At 41.1% G+C, this 24,107-nt stretch overlaps 1 protein-coding gene across 9 annotated transcripts in view; it reads right to left on the bottom strand.

The window, feature by feature from the left end:
- The window catches only part of SAMD13 (sterile alpha motif domain containing 13), a 61,071-nt gene extending 49,286 nt beyond the window's left edge, over positions 1-11,785 (bottom strand). For 4 of the 9 annotated variants that reach the window (XR_009763279.1, XR_009763278.1, XM_061630531.1 and 1 more), the window contains exon 1: positions 10,696-10,763. Coding sequence is in view for 2 of the 9 variants with exons in the window: in XM_061630531.1 (XP_061486515.1) it covers positions 10,696-10,720 (25 nt within the window). In the remaining 7 variants the exon portion in view is untranslated. Of the gene's footprint in view, positions 1-4,237; positions 4,386-10,695; positions 10,775-11,555 lie in introns of those variants that run through there. The other 5 variants (XM_061630533.1, XM_061630536.1, XM_061630534.1 and 2 more) reach the window with 4 other exon arrangements.
- Positions 11,786-24,107: the final 12,322 nt, after the last annotated feature.

Here is a 24,107-nt window from a genome sequence, read left to right as displayed (position 1 = left end):
AGCCTAACTTACTTCACAAGGTTGTTGTAAGGATAACATCGGGAGAGGAAGAACTATGTTTGTCCGCCACCTTGAGCTCCTTGGAGGAAAGATGGGATAGAAACTCAACAATAAATAATACATAAATTTCTCCTCACAAGTAAATCCCAGTGGTTTCAATGACATTTGTGCCATAGTGAGAATGCAGAATCATAGTTTTAATTACTACACTATAACGGCAAGCTGCTTCTTCTTTTCCTTCCCATGCTTAAAAGGGACACATTTTAATAAGCAAACTGTTTTACACACTGTCACCATTTTAGAAAAACATTCCGGAAATCATTCACTAGGCAACAACACATGATACTCTAGGGGAACACAGACAAGCAGAAGCAACTGTCTTCTGTACTGTGGCTGACTTAATACAGTATTCTCTCAGACTATTCCCACTGAAATTATTTTGGTGAAAATGATTTCAAGATATAAAACCACACATGTCACTCAATGCCACTGTTGCTAACTAAAAAATGGGACTTTGGACCGGCTTCATGTATGGGCTCCAGTATAAACTTTTTTTATTTTTCAAAAAATTGTTTGTAATTAAGTTTACATTACTGACCAGTCTGGTCTGAGTGAGAAAGTGAAAGGAAACGGGGAAAGAAAGCATATTTCAGATGTTCACTAAGAAGTACACAAGATTCTTTGATGGGCACACACGCACCAGTTTGGATGACCACATCTCAGATTATTAAGATGTGAATGAGCTTCTCCTCAAAGGAGGACCCCCTTCTCTTCTCCTTTCATGCAAACTGCTATTAAACCATGAAATCTCTAATTAGCTATAGTTTCCTGTTCTACCTAAACCAGTTTCGAAATAAATTAGGATATTAAACCAACTTCAAAACCTGGTTTAATATCCTGGCTTTTTTTGAAAGTGGGAACCAGTTTCTTGGTTCAGATGCAACAAGAAATCGTGGCTAAGCATAGGCTTCCTGGTTTACTCACAACAAAGGAGGGAGTGAAGGTGCCATACGATCAGGCAAAAGGCTCCTGCATATCTCAGCTTAATAAGCTCTGAAGGTCCCAGGTTTAGCCATTTTTTTTGTCAAGGAGCTAACTCACACAGGGCAAATTATCATCATTAGAAATAAAGCATTTGGAATATTACCCGAAACATTCCCTAACTAGATTACATTATTTGTGGTCTGATCCAGCCAAGTTAATTCTTGTGTGCTTACATTAGTGTCTTGTGAATGAGATCTTGGATTTGATAAATCTACATTTGTGTTACCACTGATTTTACAAACCAACATTTTATAAAAAGTACATTATAAATTGACATTTAAACAGCCATCAATTCCAATCTATGGCCCAAGCCTGCAAAGTTCTTGTACTTTTTATATTAAATCATGCTCATAATTGGAGTGGTAGGTGTAGTGTTGGTATACTTATTCTTATTTGTCCTCCTCCTAAGATTGCAACTGAATGGGTAGATATGTGGATTTCTTGTTTGGAATTACAGATCCCGATTCTCTGCAACAGAGCCTATTTAAATATATATATATTTAAATTTATATTTATTATAATATATATATTTTAAAAGTCTTATTTAATATACAAAATTCTCACTCAAGGCTCGAGGGTAGGTTATATGATCAAAATAAATTTATTCGATCCTCAGAACAACCCTGAGTAGGCCATGCTGAAAAATACTGATTTGCCCAGTGAGGCGCACTGAACCTTTTCTTTCACTCTACATACTAGGTGGCCTTAACGCTTTCCTCTCCTCATCTTCCCCTTTTGTTTTCGAATAAACTTCCCCTTTTGTTTTAGAATAACCACAGCTTACTGCATTAAAACCCTAAACTGTGGTTAACCTTAACTATGCTTAGTGAAGACAAGCCAGCTGCATAAATCATGGTTTGAAGTCAGCTTGTTCTCATCAACAGTCATTAAGCAGTTTGTGGGTTCAGGCAGCGAAGCAAGCCGCAGTTAATCTAAAATGGAAGGAAACACTTCTAATTCCTCCTTGCAGCTATGCCAGCAGAGGTGGGGGGGAAGCACATAGACCAAAACTGACACAAAACAAAGAGATTCACAACTGGATCTCACAATGACTTTTTATTTACCTCAAAGCAGCTGCAGTGAGATGCTAATCTGATGGGAGTAGTCAAGATGGGGCAATTTGATCAGGAAAGCAATTCTGCATCAGTGGCCATTTCAACAGTAGCTGCTATTGTGGGGAATTGGTCTTTTTTAAAAAAATTGTGCTTTCATTATTGTTTGTGCTCATTATGGTATTGGAACAGATATACACAATCGCGCTTTCAATACTGTTTGTGCCTGCACAGGTTGTGGGGTAGACATACTGCTTCATTTCCACTCAGTGCATGTCCCACAGCTTCTAGCTGCATCTGGTAACTTTTCATGTCACAAGCATTCTGGAGGGTTTTTTTGGTCCTGCTTTCGTTGTGCTACAGTGCAAGAATGTCCCTCCAGACAGCAATAATGCAGTAACATTGGGGTAGCATTGCAGAAAAAGTAATAAAGCAGAATGATGTGTGAACAGTCCAGCATAAAACCACCACTGATGCACTATTATTATATGAATGGTATGTTGCAGAACTAGGGGTGGAAAGATCTGTCTGTTTCAGTTCTCTCAGTTTCTCATTTTTTCCAATTTAATTTCAGTTCTCTACATTTCTGCAGCAATCTGCAAATTTTTTTAAAAAAAATTATTGTGAAAATTATCATTTTAGTGAGAATTTCTCCAATTAAACACATTTTTGTAGGCGGTTTTGACAAAAGTAAAAATTTTTGCAAGCCATTTCTCATCATTTCATGCCTTTTTGCATATTATTTTCACTCATGTATTCATTTTTATGCACACTTTCCCCTAATATATACATCTTTATAAATGTTGTTTAGTTGACGAACTGCATCCCAATGCATCAAATGCGAATTTTGAAGACTGCCTGTGTTTCAGTTCTCATATCGTTTTGGAAATTACGAATTTGATAAATTCTGCTTGAAATGCGAACTGAATCGAAATTCTCACCCATCCCTATGCAGAACACACCCACCAAAAAACCACCAGCCTGGAGAAGCTCTCACTCCTCACACACAGGTCAGACAGCATGCCAACCCATTGTTCGTTTTATGAGTTGTGCTCTTGCCTCTCTCTGCCCCCCCCCCATTTTGTGGAACTTTTCTACTTTTGACTGGAGTAGAGTTGTTGTTAGCCTGTCAAATGTGGCAAAATGCTGTCGATTTTGCTTGCACTTCCTTCCTACACTGCACAGTCCTCAGTTCTGAGATGAGGGAGGAGCGTGAGGATGGACTGCTTCTTAGAGGTTCAGCATAAACAAGAGCCTTTACTGCCATTTTAACAAGCCTGAAAAAGCAGGGTGGGGGGACCTTTCTGGCTTGCTCAGACCTCCAGCAAATCAAGATCACTTTGCAAACTTTGCCACTGAGCCTCCTGTATGCATCTCCAGGCTTTCTAGCTGGAAGAGCAACAAGGGAACAAGGAGGCAGCTGAGGGAAGCAACAGCTGCTTCACTCTGTACCACCAGGTAAAAGACAGGCAAAGGGAACTTTTCCTGGCAAGGGGAAGTCAAGTAACGCTATCCATCCCATCATTACTCTGACTGAAGAAGCGGAAAAAAGGAAGTCAAACCTGCAAGGTCAGGCCATCAAGAGTAAATTGTTTGTTCTGGGTCAATGACTTTATAGATAATCAAAGGTATAATCAGTTATGGATATTGTTAACATTAAATTGAGCATACATTGGTGTTTTTTTTAAGGATTATGTTTATTTTTATTCTGTGTGTATTATTGTTAGTGGGTCACCCTGAGTCTCTTTAGAGAGATAGTTGGGAATAGAGATTTTATAAATAAAGTTGGGGTGGTATTTTACTAAATCTTTGCACTAGCAGAACAACTTCAACCAGTACAAAGGGATTTCCCCTCTTCTCTTCTCATGTGCAGCCTGCACCATCCCCAAATCTGCTCTGGAGAGTTGGGGGAAAACCCAGAACAGATTTAGGAGTGTACATGTAAAATCCCTGCACTGACAGAATATTAGACTTACTGCTACGTTGAATACAACCTTTGTGACCAAAATCAAACATGAGTTGCAAAATGTTTTGTATTTTTCTACTCTAACTCAATGACAGGCAGCCAGTACTGCTCTTGTGTCTGGAACAGAAGCCTAACCTGATGAAGGTTTCCCTAGAATTGAGAAAACTCAACTCACAAGCCTTTTTTGTTGTTGTTATGTGCCTTCAAGTCGATTACAACTTATGGTGACCCTATGAATCAGCGACCTCCAACAGCATCTGTCGTGAACCACCTTGTTCAGATCTTGTAAGTTCAGGTCTGTAGCTTCCTTTATGGAATTAATCCATCTCTTGTTTGGTTTTCCTCTTTTTCTAATTCACAAGCCTTAAAAAACAAAACAAAGACACCCCTTTTCATGATTTCCTCCTTTCGTATATCCAAAAAAGGCACGAAGCCTCAGATACGTAGGATTTGCATATGTTTATCCAACTCAAGAGAAATTCACTGCGACAACAGCTTCTCTGGATAGATCTTTCATTTAGGGAGACAACTAATGTTTGCTATTGTGGATATCAAATAAAATCAAATATTTACTTTCCCCTAATGTGAATGGAATGTAGAATTCCATTAGTATTTCCAACCAGCCACCTATGGCCAGAACAGATTTAAAAGAAAAGAGGAAATTATAGATTATTATAATTTATATTGCAAGTGGTAGAAATACAGGCTAATTGTCCCTTAGTACAAATTTGCTTCTCTGCCAAGAGATTTCAAATCCAGTCACGTTCAAGCATCCCTTAGGGCCATTAGCCATGGCTGTATACACATTCCTCAACTGGTTTAACCTCAAATGTTTTTCTCTATTAATTCATCATACCAAAATCACATGCTAAGAGTGAGCCCTGAGCCAAGAAGAAGTGGGGGGAGGGTGTTGACAGACCCAAGTCACACTCTGTAACATAAGCATAAACAACTAGATCAAATGGTGAGTGGTAGTTTGCTTTGGATTTTTGTGAAGTGTTGTTTGCCACCCAACCCAGCTCATGACTACTGGTCAGGATGTGTGTTTAGTATTTACAGATGGGTCGAACACACACATTACTGGACTCAAGGCCCCAAATTAACGAGAAACCTGGCCAATCCTTTTTATATAGCAGTAGCCTATAGAAAGAATGGGATGACATTTTTAGCTTGTGTGAAATTTAGTTTAGGATGACCGACACATGTTTAAATGTCACTTATTTAAAAACAGATAATTATTTAAATGCTAGGGTGTTTCAAATGCAACCTGTTAATGGAGGGGAGGGGGTACTAGAAAGCAGGTGTTTCTTGGTGGTGATTCCAAAGCTGTGAAAATTGTGTCAGCTCCCCTACAGATCTGCCCATATGTTAAGATTATCATCAGAGGCCCTTTGTACAGGTCCCATCAGCACTATCAATTTAAAACAGTATCATCCGCAAAGAATCCTGGGAAGCTGACACTGATAGTTGTTAGGAAACCCCTACTTCCCTCACAGAGCTACAGTTCTCAGAGTGGTTTAACAATATGTCCCTCTTCCCAGGCAACTCTGGGAATTGTAGCTCCAAGGGGAATAGAGGCCTCCTAACAACTCTCAGCACCCTTAACAAACTGCAGTTCGCAGGATTCTTTGGGGGAGGCCATGACTGTTTAAAGCAGGGCTGTGGAGTCAGTACGCCAGACCTTCGACTCCGACTCCTCTATTTTTCTACTGTCCAACTCCTTCATAAATGGCAAATGTATATTAACTAGTAATAACAAAATTACTGTAGTAAAATGGTAGCACAAGGCATTTCATCACCACCACATGAATCCAGAGCTTGGAAAAGTTACTTCTTTGAACTACAACTCCCATCAGCCCCAGGGATTGGGCTCGTGGGAGTTGTAGTTCAACAAAGTAACTTTTCCAAGCTCTGGATTCACGTGGTGGTGATGAAATGCCTTGTGCTACCACTTTACTACAGTAAATTTGTTATTACTAGTTAATATACATTTGCCATTTATGAAGGAGTCGGAATCGGAGACAGACAGTAGAAAAACAGAGGAGTCGGAGTCGAAGGTCTGGAGTACTGACTCCACAGCCCTGGTTGATATAGTTCAGATGGTATCTTTAAATATGTCTGATTTACTTTGCAATTTTAGTGACGTTTCCTATAGGAAATCATTTTCTTTTGCTTTTATTTCTATGAATATTTGAAGTACAGCAACACTTTGCAAAATTTACACTAAAAAAAACTCCAAACATAATTGTGGAATAATGGCACTGACTTCTGCAGAATAGTCTCCAGTGGCCCTCAAGAGTGTCTCAATTTGCACAAGATAAAACAGTGGGAGGTGAAATATATTCTAGCAAAATGCTAGGTGTGCTCTATGTTTTTAATTGACTGTGTCAACCTTGCCTTAAATAAAGTGGTTTAAACATAGCAGGCTGAAAACATGCATCCTCTTTTTTCCAACAGCTAGAGTCATGGCTGAAGTAGCAACATATTGTAATCAGTCTGATTTTACATCAAACTGCAGTTTCAGATTCAACTGTTAATGCACCCAGAATAGAAATAAAACATAACCTCCAATTTGAAACACAAAAGGCTGTCTTCACCATCATATGACACTGACCAATAAAAAGGCTCTGAAATTAATAAAAATAAATTTGACACAGATTTCTAGGATGAATAATGAGGGAAATAAAATTTTCTAGTTTAGATTCTCTGTAGAAACATTAGTAACACAGGAAAGAAGCAAAGTAAGAAGAATACCAACAAACATACAAAAATATAATTCTCCATTTTTGGAGATGGCAGGTGTTGCCACCACTCCCCATATGCTCAGAGGCACACGTTACCAAATTCTTCCCAGCTACACAGCAAGTGGATTAGACGGTGAAAGACCAACCCAAATGGTGTTTGCATTTTGCCAAATTTGTAGGGCAGTACAATATCTCAGAGAGGTCAGGTCTCCTGCTCCCTTGGTGCATTCACTATAGCTGTCCAACGTCCCTGCTTTTTAAAGTTTGATAGAAATATCTGTGGACTATAGGTACGTTCTTAAACCGCAATGTTTTTTGCCTATTAGTGAATATACACAGACAAAATAGAAGATAATGTCTTAAAGCACAGATTTATTTATTTAGAGGATTTATATCCTCAAGGGAGCTTACAAGAGACTATATTTATTTATTTATTGCATGTATACTCCACCTTTCCTACAAGGAGTTCAAGGTGGTGTACATGGTTCTCCCCCTCTCCATTTCATCTTCACAGCAACTCTGTGAGTTAGGTTAGGCTGAGAGACAGTGAGTGGTCCAAGGTCACCTAGGGATTTGCTTTCCTACATCGTAGTCCAACATTCTAACAACTATATCATGCCGGCTTTCATGTTTGGGTGAGATACCACTAAGGATGGGAGAAATTTGATTCCGTTTGCATGGAATTTATCAGAGAACCAAAACAGCTATCCTTCAAAATTAACACTTATCCAAATTTTACAATGCAAGCCATGTTTACAAAAATGTATATATTAGGGAAAAGTGTGCACAAAATGAATATACTGCTGAAATTAATATACAAAAATGCATTGTAATAGGATAAATTGCTTTCAAAAATGTATATATTAGTCAAATTTGCACAGAAAAATGTATATATTAGGAGATATTTGCACTAAAATGCTGACGAATTTTCATGAGGCTTTTTTTTTAAAAAAATTGCAAATTGCTGCAGATATGTGGAGAACCGAATTTAAGCTTGGAAAAATTAGAAATGGAGAGAACCAAAACTGACAGATCATTCCATCCCTAGACACCACACACACACCCCATCAGCCTTAGTCCTGTGTTTCCCTTCAGTTCTGTAGTCCAGGGCAACTTGCAGTTGAAGCAGTGTTCTTTTTGGCCAGAGTGGTGGGCTGAGGAAGGGGAGTGATGTGGGGTTTTTTTATTTAAAAAAACTGAATTAGGCTAATTTGTACGGGGCAATTTGCATTCCAAAATTTTCTGATGCCTCAGACAGCAATCTAATTTAGTACACTTATTTTACTTATATTAGTAAAAAAAAGCTAAAAACACTGAAACTCCCAAGTGCATCTGACATTGCATTGCATTTGCAACTGGTATCTATTCATACATACTAATGAACTTATATGAAATGGAATTTCCCCCCCCAGTAAATAAATAAATAAAGCACTGGAAACATTTCTGCCCCACGTCACTGGGTGGAAAGCGAGTTTCCTGCAGCTGCTCCTTTGGCTAATGAATGGGGCCTGGTTGGTTTCCCCCTTGCCATGTAGTCCTTCCTGGGATGCAGAGTGTGCAACCCTGGTCCCCTACTCAATGGCAGAAGCTAGAGTATTATCCCTTTCAGCTCTGCAGTCTCAGGGTAACTGCTAGGATTTGTGTGTATACATACACCTGTGTGCACATGCTTATTACAGTCTAGTATAAGCAGCCTTGAGGATGATTTGATCAAAAGGTGGGATATAAGCCTTCTAAAATGGAAATGGACTGCCTTCAAGTCGCCTTATGACTTATGGCGACCCTATGAATAGGGTTTTCATGGTAAGCAATATTCAGAGGTGATTTCCCATTGCCTTCCTCTGAGGCGGAGAGGCACCCAAGGTCACCCAGTGAGCTTCATGGCTATGTGGGGATTCGAACCCTGGTCTCCCAGGTCATAGTCTAACACCTTAACCACTACACCACACTGGCTCTCTTAGCCTTCTAAATAGATAGTTAAATAAATAAATATGTGCTTAAGAGAAAGAACAGGTACCCCTAAGGAGAAGAATGACGAATGACACACAATGACCTGCGAGCCCAACTATTGTCTTCAAACTGTTATCGTAAGTACACTTTCCTGGAATTGACAGGTCACTTCTTAAACTTTTTTACAATTGTTTAGATGAAAGAAGTAGGACAGACACTTGAAAAAGCATGAAGTGCACATTAAAGTCGGGTGATGAAGCACAAGAAATGATTCTGCTTAAATTCTATATTATTCCATACCATATAGCGTTGAGGAGGGTTCAAAACATTTCACATGCATCCTCTCAATTATCTTCCCAGCTGTATTTTTACCCCCATATTACAGATTTGAGGGGAAGGGGAGCTGACACTTTGAAATCAATCATTTGCCTAAGCAAATGCGTGGATATGGTAACATTTGAACAAGGGGCTTCCTGGTTCATAATCCACCCTTCTAACCTTCTGATATGGCTGCACATACACAGAAAAATACACTCTGGAGTTAATTTCAACAGTGTGATGTCTCAGGACTCAAGTCTGCCGGAAAAGACACCATCTGATATGAAAACTCTTTTCCTAAATCCAGATGGGGTTGAGATCTGGTTGTGGCTGCACAGTTGTGAGGGAAAGGTACTCTGCACGTGCTTGCTCTTCTTTACCACCATCTAAAGGTGATGCCCAGAACTGAAGACATGGTTCTAGTGTCAATCCCCAGGTCCCTGACTCAAACCGAACCCTGCCAGTAAGACAGAATGGATGTACACATATTATAGCTACAACGCAAGCTCAACGCAATCCTCTCTCCACCACTCACAAGCTTGCCATATCTGGTGCATCTAGTTCATTTATTTTATGTATATAAACAGAACTCATCTTTTTATCCACACCATATCATTCTTTCCATTCTAAGGCTGCTCAATTACCTCTCCAAAAACTTTCAATAAGGCAATCTGCCTGAGTGTTCTGCCCTTAAAACAATAACTAAAACAACAGCAGCAGCAGTTTAAAACAGTAACATGAATACACACAAGCACAGGGAGAATTTAGTGCCCATTTCCATGTTTTATGTCATACACCTGAACATAGCCTGTTTGAATTTATACTTTTGAAGGGGGAAACCACACAAACAAAAACAGATGCATGGAAAGGAGTATGGTCTGGACACAATATTTTTGTAGGTGGGTCACAACTTTTAGTGCCAATGTTGTGAAATGTGAAAGCTGGAAATGAAAACAAGCAATACAATATATATATAGAAGTTATTCATCTAATGTGCAGTCCTAAATCCCTAAACAGCTTTTAACCAAGAAGCTACAGTTATGAGAAAAACTTCCCATGCACCATGCAAAACAAACTTTTTTAAAAATGCAGCATTTCAAATTCAAAAGAGATTTGAAACAAACCAAATGCTAACATTTTTCTCTCTTTGCAATGATTTTGGAAGAGATCAGAGATGCCTGAACGGAAGCATCTGATAAAAGATTGTAATTAAAATAAAATATATATCTCACACATCAGGGCTCCACTTTTCTCCTCCACTACATTAAAGCTTCTAAGGAAGAAAATAAATAGCTAGTGTTTAAATAAAAGGGGGGGGGAGAGAGAAATCACTACTTGTGTTTTCACAGCTCTCGAATGTGTAGTAATCCTCTCTGTACATATTTCTTTATCCCTTTGGGATCATCCTCAGTGCATCGCTAAGTCTTGCTTTTCCAGTTTTCGATTGGCTAAATTTCCCTAAACACACTCCAATATCAAACATGCCGTTTGAAAGCAGCTGCTTCAGGGAAGCGCTCACCATTAACTGGGTCAGAAACAAAGAACTGGGAGAGGGGTGTAATTAAAAGGAAGGACTAAAAAATTCCCATTTCAAATGGAGCACACAGCAGACCCCACTTACCTTTTTTCATATATACACATAACATACATACATAGCCGGCAAAAGACTGCCTTCCTCCTAGCACAGCAGTAGCCACATGCAGAGTTCCAATTAGAACACAGTGCAGCCAATCAGAAATAAGCTGTCATAGAGGAAGGCATGCTGGGAACTGCAGTCCACAAATCCTGAAAATACCACTTTGAGAAATAATCGTATTTATAGATCCACTACGAATATTCTTGGGTTTGAGGCGAGTTGAGCCCTTGAAGTTGGGTTCGTTGTTCTGGGCTGCAACACATTTCCTCGAGCTCCACTGAAATCAGTGGGAGCGGCTTCTAAATAAATGTGTTCAAGAGTGGGGATGTGAAAAAGTCAGCAAATCCGTTTGTCCGTTGCTTGCGACTAAACATTTTAAAAGCGCACATTTATAAAAGCGCTAAAAGCTGAAGGGGGTGGGGAGAGAGACCAAGTTTGGGCTTAAGCGACAAATTTAAAACATTTATCCTAAATGCTTTTACCTTAGCACTGACAACTTGCTCTGATGTCTGAAAGGATGGCTTGAATCCATTCCAGAGATATTTTATATGTACTTTAAATTGGAGGGCCAAAACATTCTAAATGTCGTCAAAAGAGGTTTTGTTTCGGCTGTGTTGTGGGAAAAGCGTTCAGTGCTAACAGACTGGCGGGGGTGGGTGGGTAATAAGAATATAGTAGGCATTTTATTAAACACTTTGAAACAATTGAGAACAAAATGATGGATTTACTGATAAAGGAAGACAAAGCCCAGAAAGGAACCTTCCTTCTAGTTTACTAACCCGATCTGAAGGTGTTTTCTCCTTATTATCCTGCCTTCTAAGAAGGGGGGGGGATCTGCTCCTTACCTTATTCCATAGATTTCTTAAGAGTTTCAAGTTTGTCGCTGCTCAGACATAGAATTTTCTTGTTCAGAATCAACTCAGCCAACTGCCTCTCACTCAACCCAGGTAGGCCGCTCTCCTTCTGCCTCCCAAACAGAGCTGTTCTACCTAAAGTGGCCAAGAGGGGTCTTAAGAATCGAAGGGGATCAAACCAAAGAAGGTTCCATTTAGCTTAGCATCCCACAGTGGCGGGCCAGTTGCTTGCGGGGAACCTAACAGGCGAGTAAAGAAAGGAACAGGCCTCGCCCGTTTTATATCCCTAGGATCGTTTAGCTGGAGGACTGTTCCCTCTGAACCAGGAGGTTCTGCTTGGCTATTATGACTTAAAAGCCACTAACTTCATAGCTTGGCCCTTTTAAAAAGGCTGCATAAGCTAGGGATATTCTTCACTATATTGTGTGGTAGTAAATTCTGTAAGTTAATGATGTAGGATGTGAAATATTTTATTTGTCCTGAATCTGTACAATTCATTTAATTGGGTGACCCTGAGGTCTAGTACTGTTAGAGGGGGAGAAAACCCCTTTGGGTTTTCAATTAAGTCTTAGTCCGAATAAACCCATTGAAATTAATGAACCTGTTAGTCATATGTATTAACTTTAATGGGTCTACTCTGAGTACGACTAGCCTTGAATACTACCCTTTGCTATCCACTCTTCCCTTCAGCATTAATAATTTTACAAACTTTTCTTATGCCCCAATCCAAGTGACCTTTTCTTAAACAAAGTGGGCAGTGTAGATACAATTTAGGATTTATTTGCTTCAATGTGTATCACCTTGCACTTACATTGATCCCATTTGCTATTTTTCTGCATATTTACAGAGTTTGGAGATATCCTTCCAGAGCTCTTCAAAGTCAACTTTGGGTTTCAACTGTCTAAATAGTCTGGACATAGCAAACTTGTCTACTTCACTGTTCACCTAGGCTTCAGATCATTTCCCCCCAATCTGGGTGCCCTTCAGATATTTTGGACTACATTTCCCACCAGCCCCAGTTAGAATGGCTGATGGAAATTGTAGTCCGAAACATCTGGAGGGCACCAGGTTAGGAAGCCTGCTCCAGATAATTTCTGAGGGGCAGAGCAATCCAACCACCCTTGCACCAGGCTGAGGGTGGTAGTAACTAGGCAGCATCCAACCCTATTGGCTACATGCTGGTTTGGGGTGTGTCCCCCAGACAAATCACAAATAGTAAATCAAGAACAAACTTTGACTACAGTTTAATGTTTATTACAAGCAAGACAAGCTTTGAGCCTGGATTCACACATAACACTAAGGCAAGCTCTTGTTCCCGACAAACTCACCTGGAAGTCAAGCTGGAACCATCTCCCATATAATTGCAAAAAAAATCCTCAGACAACCTCCCCTACCCTCAATCAGCACACTAGAAGGCTTTCTTTTGTGTGTGTTTAAACTGAATAATCGGAATCAAAAGTGCTTCTGAGGAACAGCTTTGTAGCAAAGTCAGCGGAAAAGAGAAACTTCTTCAGCAAACACGCCAGAGCTGTACAACTGCCACAAGGTGGAACTGCAGGCCTGGGTTCCTTCTATTCATCAGATGTTCATAATTACAGTAATACATAACAAAACCGTGGTAGAGTTTAAAGGTAGAGAAGATAGGTGTAGGATGCCAAGTTTCATGGCAAGGTTCTGGAATAAAGCAAAAACAAATCAATCCAATGCCGAATGTGAAAAAGTCAGTGAAGCATTAGATATTTTGTGCTGGATTCACCAATTACAGCTTAGGTCCTGTGCAATTTTACTAGAGAGCAAGCCCCATTGACCTCTGCAGAACTTCTTTCCAAATAAATTTGCATAGGATTAAGGGGCAAGACCAGCATCCTGACCCCATTGACACTTCTAAGTAGATGAATTTAAAATGGAAGCTTTGGGTGTAGCACACCAATCCTATGCACATTTACTCAGACATAAATACCTCCAAGTTCAATAGGACATGTTCTTTAGTAATTTTGCATGGGATTACAGTCATACCCAAGGTGGTTAAATTCAAATTCTATAGTACCAATATTTAACTAGGAGCTCACAAGCTGCAATCACTTGTGAAGGAATATTGTCTAGTTGCCTGGTACCTGGTAATTTTACAGAGCAATCCTATACCTTTCTACTCAAAAGTAAGTTACATTGAGTTAAATGGGTGTTTACTCTCAGAAAACTGGGTATAGAAATAATTAATTAAAAGTACCACCCACAATTTCACTCTGAGGAAAGTGCAAAATGCAGAGTTACTTGTCTCACTTGGATGTTAAGCTCATATATGCCTCATTAAGCCCATATGTGTGAATCTGTTAATGCTTTGCAGTAGCTGTCTTTTAGTCTGACAAATTATGGAGAGTCCATTTCATTTCATATTTGTACAATCCCTGTTCAATTCTTCAGAGCAATCAGTGGGACAAAATGTGTAGGCCAGAGGCTCTTCTGTAAGAACACTAGTTGCATTTTGTTTGGATTCTATCACTTTTATTATTTTAATTACTAAGAGTTGGACAACTGGTTCCTAATAACCAATGATAATTATAGTCCTTTATTTTCTAACACAGCAATTTCAGTTGTCTGAATTATATTTCTACAGAACTTACCCTCATTAAGCTAGAATTTTTAGAAAGCTTAATTGATATGGCCCTTTACTATTTCCAAAAATACTTCCCTTCCTTCAAAAACACAAACAAACTGAAGGCAGAACCAGTTGAAGTTGGAACAGACCTAAAACAAAAGAAAATGTATTTTATTTAATTTATTTGTCCTGCTCTTTGTCATCAAGCAGTCTTAGGGTGGATCACACCAACAATAAGCTTCATAACATAAAACCAAACGGAAAACATTAAAACAGACAGAATATAGAAGTTATCCTTCCTTGCAATATTGACCACGGTATCCTGTTGGATTGCCTGGAAGGACTGGGAATAGGAGGCACTGTTCTACGGTGGTTCCGTTCCTTTCTCTCTGACAGGCATCAACAGGTAGCATTGGGAGATGAGGTTTCAGACCCTTGGCCTCTCACTTGTGGAGTGCCACAGGGTTCTATCCTCTCTCCCATGCTATTCAACATCTATATGAAGCCGCTGGGATCAATCATCAGGAGATTTGGGTTGTGGTGTCACCAATATGCAGATGACACTCAGCTCTCTATCTCTCGTTTAAGTCCTCACCAGAGTTGGCTGTGGAGACCTTGTCCAAGTGCCTGGAATCCGTGAGTGGATGGATGGGAAGGAACAGGCTGAAGCTAAATCCTGACAAGACCGAGGTGCTGCTTGTGGGAGACAGAGGAAGGTTGGGTCCTGTTGACCTGAGGTTTAATGGGGTACAATTACCCCTGAAGGACCAGGTCCGCAGCCTTGGGGTTGTTCTTGATTCCAGGCTGTCCATGGAGGCTCAGATTTCGGCAGTGAGCCGGGCAGCCTGGTACCAATTACACCTCATACGTAGGCTGCAACCCTACCTCCCTGTTCATCAGCTCCCACTGGTAGTACATGCCCTGGTCACCTCTCGATTAGACTACTGCAATGCGCTCTACGTGGGGTTACCCTTGAAAACGGTCCGGAAACTTCAACTGGTACAGAATGCGGCGGCTCGTTTACTTACAAACAGTCGTCGCCGTGATCATATTACGCCAGTATTATTCAATCTACACTGGCTTCCAGTAGTTTTCCGGGCCAATTCAAGGTGTTGGTGTTAACCTTTAAATCCCTATACGGTTTCGGCCCAGTTTATCTGAAGGAGCACCTCCAGCATCACCAATTATGCCGCCCGACAAGATCAGCCACGCAGGGCCTTCTCTCAATCCCACCAACAAAAGCAGCTAGGTTGGTGGGGACTAGAGAGAGGGCTTTTTCGGTGGCGGCCCCCACTCTCTGGAATTCCTTCCCGTTCGATCTTCGGCATGCCCCTTCCCTGGATACCTTCCGCCGAGCCTTAAAAACGTGGCTGTTTGGACAGGCCTTTGGGACCGCCGGGATGGGCTAATTACATACTGATTGCCCGTTGTTATGTACTGTATATGTTGTTATTTTTGTTACTGCTGATTATATTGTATTTTATTGTAATTATTGTATTTTATTGTATTTTATTGAAATTTAATATGTACGTCGCCTAGAGTGGCTTCAGCCAGATAGGCGACCAATAATAATAATAATAATTAAATTTACAAATTTACATATTAGTACATCTATCTGTGTTGTCTGTTGATCCCTGGACTAGGAATTCAAGCTCCACACAGGTGTTGGTAACTTAACTAGGTTCTATATACTTTCTTGGCAGGGCTTCTAATACAGACCTAAACATGTGCTTTTCCTAGTTCAAGGACTGTAGTTAAGGGTTCAGCATAGGATTTCCAGGTGTCTGGTTTTTGCCTGGAGGCTCTGGATTTTTGGGGTCCTCCCTGGGTCTCTGGGTGAGTCACCTTAATCGCCGGACTCTCAACGTTCATTAAAAAAAAAGTTTCTAGGTGGTCTGGTCAGGGTCGGCACCAGACACGCCAGGGCCCTTGGGCACCAGCTTGCCCCAGGCCCCAGCAAGCACATGCGCACCTACCTGTCTCTCACAGGGAGGGAGCTTCTTCCGCCCGTCCATTTGCTGGCTCCGCCTCTCCTGTCTTTTGCGGCTGCACTGGCTGCTACACGCATGCATCGCTGCCATCAACCAAGTTGGCAGCAGGGGCTTCAGCCCCCTAGGGAAACCTCGGCCGCTATCTTTGTTAATGGCAGTCCTATGTGCGTAGCTCATGCAACTGCAAAAGACAGGACAGATGGGTAGGTGGAGCCAGCGAATGGGAGGGCAGAAGAAGCTCCCTCCCTGTGATCCACGGCAGCTACTCTGCTGTGGATCATGGAAAAGGAGTGCTACTGCTCCCCCACCCTATTGAGAGGCCCCTCGGGGCTCTGTGGCTTCACGGACCCTCAGCCAGGGTTCAACCTGGCCACCCTTTGGGACCGGCCCTGGGTCTGGTTCATGAGATATACACCAAAATGTCAGCCCCCTCCCCCACAACTACTGTGAAATGATCTCTTAGCTGGCTACTCTAACCCCGCCCTTTCAGGTTTGTAGCCAATAAGTGAAGTCAGAGTTGTGATTGACAAGGGATTTCTTGGCCTCCAGGTAATACCTAGACCCCATTGCAAAGGTAGAAACTGTTGCTCTTTTCCTGTTTATCTGAAAATCTCATAAATTGAGTAAGTATATAGCTTTCAGCAGTACCAAAAGTCGTTTTTTCTTTTGTGTGCAGGAGTCAAACAAGCTTAAATTTTCCTGGGCTGTTGAAGAGGGCAGTGTTTTGAAAACCTTCCCAATATGAAGCTTTAATCCAATACTTGCTTTTCTGGGAGTAAAGCTGCTAATCCCTCATACCCAGAGTAAACCCCATTAAATTCAATAGGACTTACTTTTGAATAGACATGGTTAGAATTGTGCTGTAAATTAATGGGACTTTTGACTGAACATAGCAGAGAATTTGTGTTATAAATCTTTTTCTCCTCCTCTAGTCCTATTTTTAAAAGCAATTAGGCAGGACTAACCTAGGTATCGCTGCTTCTATTATGTAGGAAACTAATACTGATGTTATTTTAAAAAATGTTCTAACTGGTTTTGACAATAAACTATTATATGGGGTCTATGTATTTTTACATCTCCAGTGTGTGTGTGTATATACGGAGTCTTCCCAACAACCCTGTGAGGTAAGGTTGGTGACTGGAAACCAAGACAGCTCACAACAAGAAATAAATCCCTTTAAAATCCAATAACCATAAAAACAAGTATAAACATTTGCAAAACAGCGTAATGTGGCGTGATTCTGAATTTTGGGTTGGGTGAGTGAAATTCCTTATCATTTGAAGCTGCAGTTCTGTGCATGCGTCCCTGTTTGAGTAAGCCCCATTGAATACATTGGGACTTGCTGCTGAGTAAACAAACATAGGATTGCACTACAAATATCTTTACAGGTTGTATAAATAATAAACATCTTTGACAGTCATGCTTGTATAAATATTTCTTCATACTATGTCCCAATATGTATGCGATCTCACATTATGGTTGTACAGTATTACTTCCTCTGCATTTTAAGTGTGCTCTTCTTCCTTTGGCGGTTATAGTTCTCCTCTGTTATTTTCATCCAGAGGTGCAGATTAGGCTGAGAGATGGTGTGTAGCTCATGGTCACCCAGTAAACTTTATAGATCATTTGCATTTTAAAAAATTAATTAAAACAATTTACATGCAGGCAAAGTTTATGAAGTAGATCCACAATACATTTAAAGCACATCCACCTTGCATTTAAAGCACATGACCTCTCCTAAAGAATCCTGGGAAGTGTAGTTTCCCCCTTACAGTTATTATATCCACCACCATTTACAGACTACAGTTCCTATGATTCTGTGGTGGGATTCATGTGCTTCAAATGTTTGTTTAATGTGCTTTAAATGAATGGTGTGGATATGCCCTAGGCATGATGCACATTCATTAGTGAATTGTAAAGAACAATTTTAAAAGATACTTTTTTAAATGGGAAGGGTTGTATCTCAGTGGCAGGGCATATGCTTTGCATGCAAAGGTCCAAAATTCAATTTCTGGAAACGGCTATTGCATGGAATCCTGGAGAGCGAATGCTAGTGCATGTCATCAGTACTGAGCTAGATGGTATCAAATGGCCTTAGTCGGTATAAGGTAGATTCCTTTGTTCCTAACAGTGGAAAGAAACCAAAGGGCCATAGTGACTCCAAAATTTATTTATGTATTTTATTTACAACATTTATATACTGCTTTATTGTAAAAAATCTCCAAGTAGTTTACAAAAGGAATTAAAACAATAATAGTATTGGCAAAAAAAGTTAAAGACAGGTATTTAAAAACATTCAAAATAATAAAATCAACAATAAGTTAAAAACAGATAAAAACAATAGTTTCTACATGCCTGGATAGGCTTGCCTAAACAAAAATGTTTTTAGCAGGTGCTGAAAAGAGTACAATGAAGGCGTCTGCCTAATGTCAATAGGCAGGGAGTTCCAAAGCGTAGGTTCTGCCACACTAAAGAACTGATTTCTTACAAGAGCAGAACAAGTACTATGTGGAACCGGTAATATGGAAAGCACACCGTGAACTTGGCCTGGTAGTAAATCAACAACCAGTACAGATTTTAGAGCAGAGGTATTATGTGCTGATAGGGTCTCACTCATGTCAGCAATTGTGCCACAGCATTCTGCACTAACTGCAGCCCCCAAGTCAGGTTGTGCTGCATGGGGATTTCTGTGACCTTGGCTGACTGGCTGCCAGGATTTTTCTAGTTTTGGGTTTTGGTTATGAATCCTGACTGGTTGTGGGCTGCTGAGTATTCTGCCTTACAGGAATATTGTTGTGGTTGGTATTTTGTTTAGGAAATCATCACTGTCTTTTGTTTTTGTTTTTCTGCTTGCATTTAACCTCACTCCCTTACATCCATAGAAGCAACAACAGTGGTTCCATGAGCTCAGCTCAACCCCCTTAAACCCACTGATGATACACCTTGCTGGTTGTGTGACGGTTTATTTCTTGCCCAGTAGTGGTAAAAGAGAATTCACATAATGGGAAATGTGGCTGCAATTGCTGTTGTTCCAAAGCTATTGCCTGTGAAGGTAGACCAAACCATGTGTGTTTTCTCTCTGTCAATTATTCCTCACTGGAATTGGGTTGGCTGTCAGAGTGAGTTTATAGCAGCCCACATGGTAGACAGAAAAGGGTAAGAATCTTCTTACATTTCTCAAACCTCTTTCTGAAGTGAGGGGTTTAATCTGTAAAGAGGTTTGGAGCAGCCATGTTAAAAGGTAGGGGCAGGGTATTCCAGGTGTTGCCAACCCTGCTTGGATATGGATATCTTTGCAGAGGATCCCTACTCAAGCTTTACCAACAGTACAAACAAACCATATCTACTCAGAAGTAAGTCGTATTGAGTTCTATGGGGCTTAGTAAGTGTGTTTAGAATTGTAGCCTTCAGGGGCATCCATCTTTACTCCTGAGTGCTCCCATCTAAAATCTCCACAATATTAGGCTCCTTTCTTCCTACAGTGGCCTTCTGGTGACTGGCCTGGCCTGGGGGCATTTAAACCCTTCTTGCCAGAAGCAAGTAGGCTAGATTAAATGTTCCCTACCCGGACTCCATCTTAATATTTCTATCTTAATTTCCAATTAGAGATTTTTTTTTGTTTGAATTGTATGCTCCAAGCAACTGTGATTGATGCTTAATGTATCATGCTTAATGACATCACTAGGACCCACTAAGGCTCACCCCGTGACATCACTTGGGCCTGCCCCTATGACATCACTAGGGCCCACCCCATGACATCACTACAACCTGTCCCATGACATCACTAGGGCCCACCCCTGAAATCTCAGGGTTTGGGGTGCTTCTGACCTGGCAACCCTAGTTCAGCATGTTTAATTTCCTGTGTCTGAATAAAACACACATCTTCCAAAATGTAGGTAAACACAGTCAGAGGCAGACCGACAAGAGTAATGGTTTGTGATAGGCTTATATATAATATGTCCGACTAAGTGGAGAAGCTATCCAGATAGTGACAGGAAGTGGGCTGTTTAAAATCTCTGTTAAAAGACACAAAATAAAACATGCTCAAAGGGTGCTAAGGCTACAGTGCAAAGCACAGTGGGGAATAAGACCAACTGAATTCAGAAGATGTCCTTCTGAATACAAATGTGTGGGATTCCATGTCATAGTCCTTCTCATATCAGTGAACTTTAGATTACACTCCCCGTTCGCTCATATACACGCAGATATCCAATATATTGTAGAAGTCTGTTGGCTTACTGCACAATCTGCGGTGTGTGAAGTAGGTTAAGATAAGAGACAGTGACTTGCCCCAGGGTACTCCTTAAGAAAAATGGCAGGTTGGGGAACTTTTCACCCTATATATGTTACTGATCTACAACTCCCATAACTCTTGGCCAATGGCCATGGTTGCTGGGGCTGATGGGAGTTGTAGTTCAACAATATCTGGAGACCAAAGGTTCCCCACACCTGCTTTATGGCTTAAGTAGAAACTTGAGCCTTCCTACCGCTAGGGTAGCCAGATGGAAAAAAGGACAAGGTACACCTGCTGAAATTCCCGCTGCTACGCAACTGTTAAAGGTGCGGGCCACTCTACAGTGTTTTTTGCCTATATAAAAGTAGGTGTGCATATCCACTTTGAGAGGAAATGTAAGCACAGATCTCCATTCCTGAATGTTCATGTGAACTTTAATTGAGGGTCCACTCCATATTTTAAGACACAGTGACTAAGCCTGATCTGTAAAGAAGATAACTATATAATTTAATATAAAATACTTCTAATAGGAAAGACAGTCCTGTACTAAAGGGATGTATAAACAGCACAAGTGTATAGTATTTGAATGATCTCTAGAGAAGTACATGTTTATCTTTGCTCATGCAAGCAGGGCCCAAGAAGGATCCAGGGATCTTAAATCAGGGCTGATTTTATGCCAGGGCAAACATTTCAAATTCCAAGCCAAGACACTAAAATTTTGTATTCAAAACAAGTTATGCAATTACACAAATTTTCACAATCAAGTTGCCAAAAGCCAAGGGCTCCAAGGTAACATTCTACACACAATCCTCACAGCTCTGTTCTTCATTAACCACATTATGACAACAGTAGCTTCCGAGCATGAAAGCAACCCAATAACTGCTGAGAAAGGAATAGTAGCAGTCACACTAACAACTTTTGGAAAGGGAATGAGTAAGACTGTGGTGCCCAGGATAGTGCTCACAGCTTTCAAGGCATGTGGTGATGCTAGATAATACAATTCTCTTTTTGACAAGAAAATATCAGGTTCAAAGGAAGGAGTGGTGGAAGGCAGAACAAGGAACAGCAGTAAGAACTATAAGCAGATAAATAACAGGGAAAATAATGCATACACTGAGGATTGGAAGAAGCCTTGAAGAAAAATGGATTTTCTGTCTAGTCTCTAGCGAAAAGGCATACAGATAATATCTGGTAAGTTATTATACACAAATTTGTAGAAGTGATAGGATGTGTCCCATTTATTAAGATACTAGAAAACAATATTTATAATCTCTTTGTAAAGTACATTTTGCCTCACTAGATTAGGCTGCAACCCACACACCCATGATCCATTGCACTGAGAGGGGACGGGAGTTTAAATGAAGGGAAGTCTCCCTTCACTAAGCCCAAAAGAACTCTGCCAGCTTCTGCCTGCAGAGTGATATCAGAGTTACTACTCTGATGTGGAGCTCCCTGTTCCATCCGCTGAAAGTGTAGGCAGGTGGATGTGTACTACCAACAGGATTCCCAACAGTGATATCCCATGGAAAAACCCCAAAAGAGGGTGTGTGGGGAGGAGCTGAGCTGGCCCCAAATCCACGTGATCTCAGTCTTGCCTCACTGCCATCACTTGACAACATTAGGCCAGAATGCTATACCAGCTCTAGGCTGGCATAGCCTGGAGCAGAGGTTTGTCTGCCTTTTGCCTCAGCCCACGTGAATAGCAAAGTTAGAGGTGCGGTGGTGGCTATGCCAGTCAGTCATGCCCTGATGCTCTCCAGTCCGAGTTAGGAGCAGAAGTTTGCCTGCCTTTCACCTGGCAACACTAAGCAGAGGGCTACCACATAATAAATTATGGTGCAAAGTTGTCAATTACATATGAAAGTAGGGTTGCCAGGTTCATGGCCTGATCCTGATCCTGTATCTTTAGGAGAAGAGAAAGTCAGCCAAGTGCAGGTATTCTTGCAACACTGTAATGGGAAAAACCACAAGGTAGAATTCTCCCTTCCCCCTGTACAACTTTTAAAGATACAGAAGACCTCTTGGAGGCCGGGCCTGGCAACCACTATTGGACTGTGAGTCTGGTGTGACGAGCAAGCAGGATATGCTGGTCATGAAGAGTAGAGGAGGCTGGTACAAGCAGAAAGTGGTACATATTAGAAGGAAACATTTCTGATGTCTCAAACATTTGGTAGTAAGAAAATGAGATGCCTGAGGCAACTGAACTTCTACTGCAAGGTGAATGCAGAGGATAAACAAAATAAAACTTCATTTAGACAAGACAGAGAGGTACTCTAGATTAGTATGACCTCCAGTAGGAATGGGAATACAGCTTGTTTGAGAGGAAGTTACACTCCCATTGAAGAATCAGATTTACATCTTGGGAGTGTTCCTGGATCTGGCTTTGCTTCAAAATATTCAGCTAACAGCTGTGCCCAGGAGAGCTTTTGCTCATTTACACCTGTTTCTGAAGAAGGTGAATTTGGCTATGGTCACACACACCTAAGAGCATCAAGTCTGGATTACTGCAATTCACTCACGGCCAGCATCAGAGGTAAGCATAGCTGGGCACCTGCTGAGGGACTGGGGCTCAGAGGGGCCATCACAGAGCCTGCTATTTGCACAACCAGACCCCTGCTCAGTGCCCCTGCTGCCTAAGCATCATCAGAACCTATGGCGTGGCTGCCACAACTGCCAATTACTTACCTCCGCATCCCCTCCTCTCCCTGGAATTGATGTGTTTATCCCAGCTATAGCACTTGCTATGGGTATGGAGTTGCTGACAGGAGAGATACCTGGCTCATGAAGGGTTTCCCAGGGTGAGGCTCATCCATTGCACTCTGGGTGATTTCCCCACATGCTGGAAACTTGACTGCATGATTTGTGGTTATATCCCCTAAGGTGCCAGTGCCCACCAATGTCAGGCATATCATCATGAAAAATACTGGCTGCCCATTACACAACCAAGTCAGGTGGCAGCTCTGTAGCAATAATAGGTGCTGCAGCCAGGATAAAGATGACAAGATGGTGAGTGACTAACGGCTGTGGCAGCAAGTTGCTGCCACACTCTACGAGGACTTTGCGGGGGGGAGGTTGGCAATGGGCAGGGGCCCATTGACAGTACCATGCTGAGGGCCCACTAAAAATCTGGCCCTGAATCCATTCAGCTTGGGACTGCCTTTGAAAAATGATTAGAGGCTTCAGCCCGTGCAAAATGTAACTTTTGACTAGAGCCAGTTATTGGAAGCATGTGGCATCTTCACTGGCTACTAGTGCATTTCCAGGCCCAATTCAAAAGTGTTGGTTATTACCTTTAAAACCCTAAGTGACTTAGAACAAGGAGGATACTAGAAGGACTGCTTCCTATCTTATGAACCAGTCCCTAAGATCATTAGGTGAGGCCCTGTTGCATGTCCACTCCTGCCGGTATCTTAAGTTAAATGGGAGGGGTGGGGGAAAGATGAGATGAGGTCATCTCCATTGCCACACCCATTTGGCAGTTGCATCCCCTAGCCATCCATGTGGCTGCTTCCCTGGTAGCGTTCTACAGCAAGCTGAAGACTTTCTTACTCTGGCTGACCTTGTCATTATACTTACCTTTATTTTTGTTCCTTTGAACTAATTTGGTTTATATTATTTGCTGCTTGGTATATTTTGCTTTGCTTTTTAAAAGACTTCTTAGCTTTTTTTGGATCTTTATGTTGTTTGGATCAATTGTGAGACAAGCTGAGTGCCTCATATTG

This window comes from Rhineura floridana, chromosome 6 (genome assembly GCF_030035675.1).
Source record: "Rhineura floridana isolate rRhiFlo1 chromosome 6, rRhiFlo1.hap2, whole genome shotgun sequence".
Taxonomy (NCBI): Eukaryota; Metazoa; Chordata; class Lepidosauria; order Squamata; family Rhineuridae; genus Rhineura; species Rhineura floridana.
This window is presented reverse-complemented; position numbering and strand designations above follow the sequence as displayed.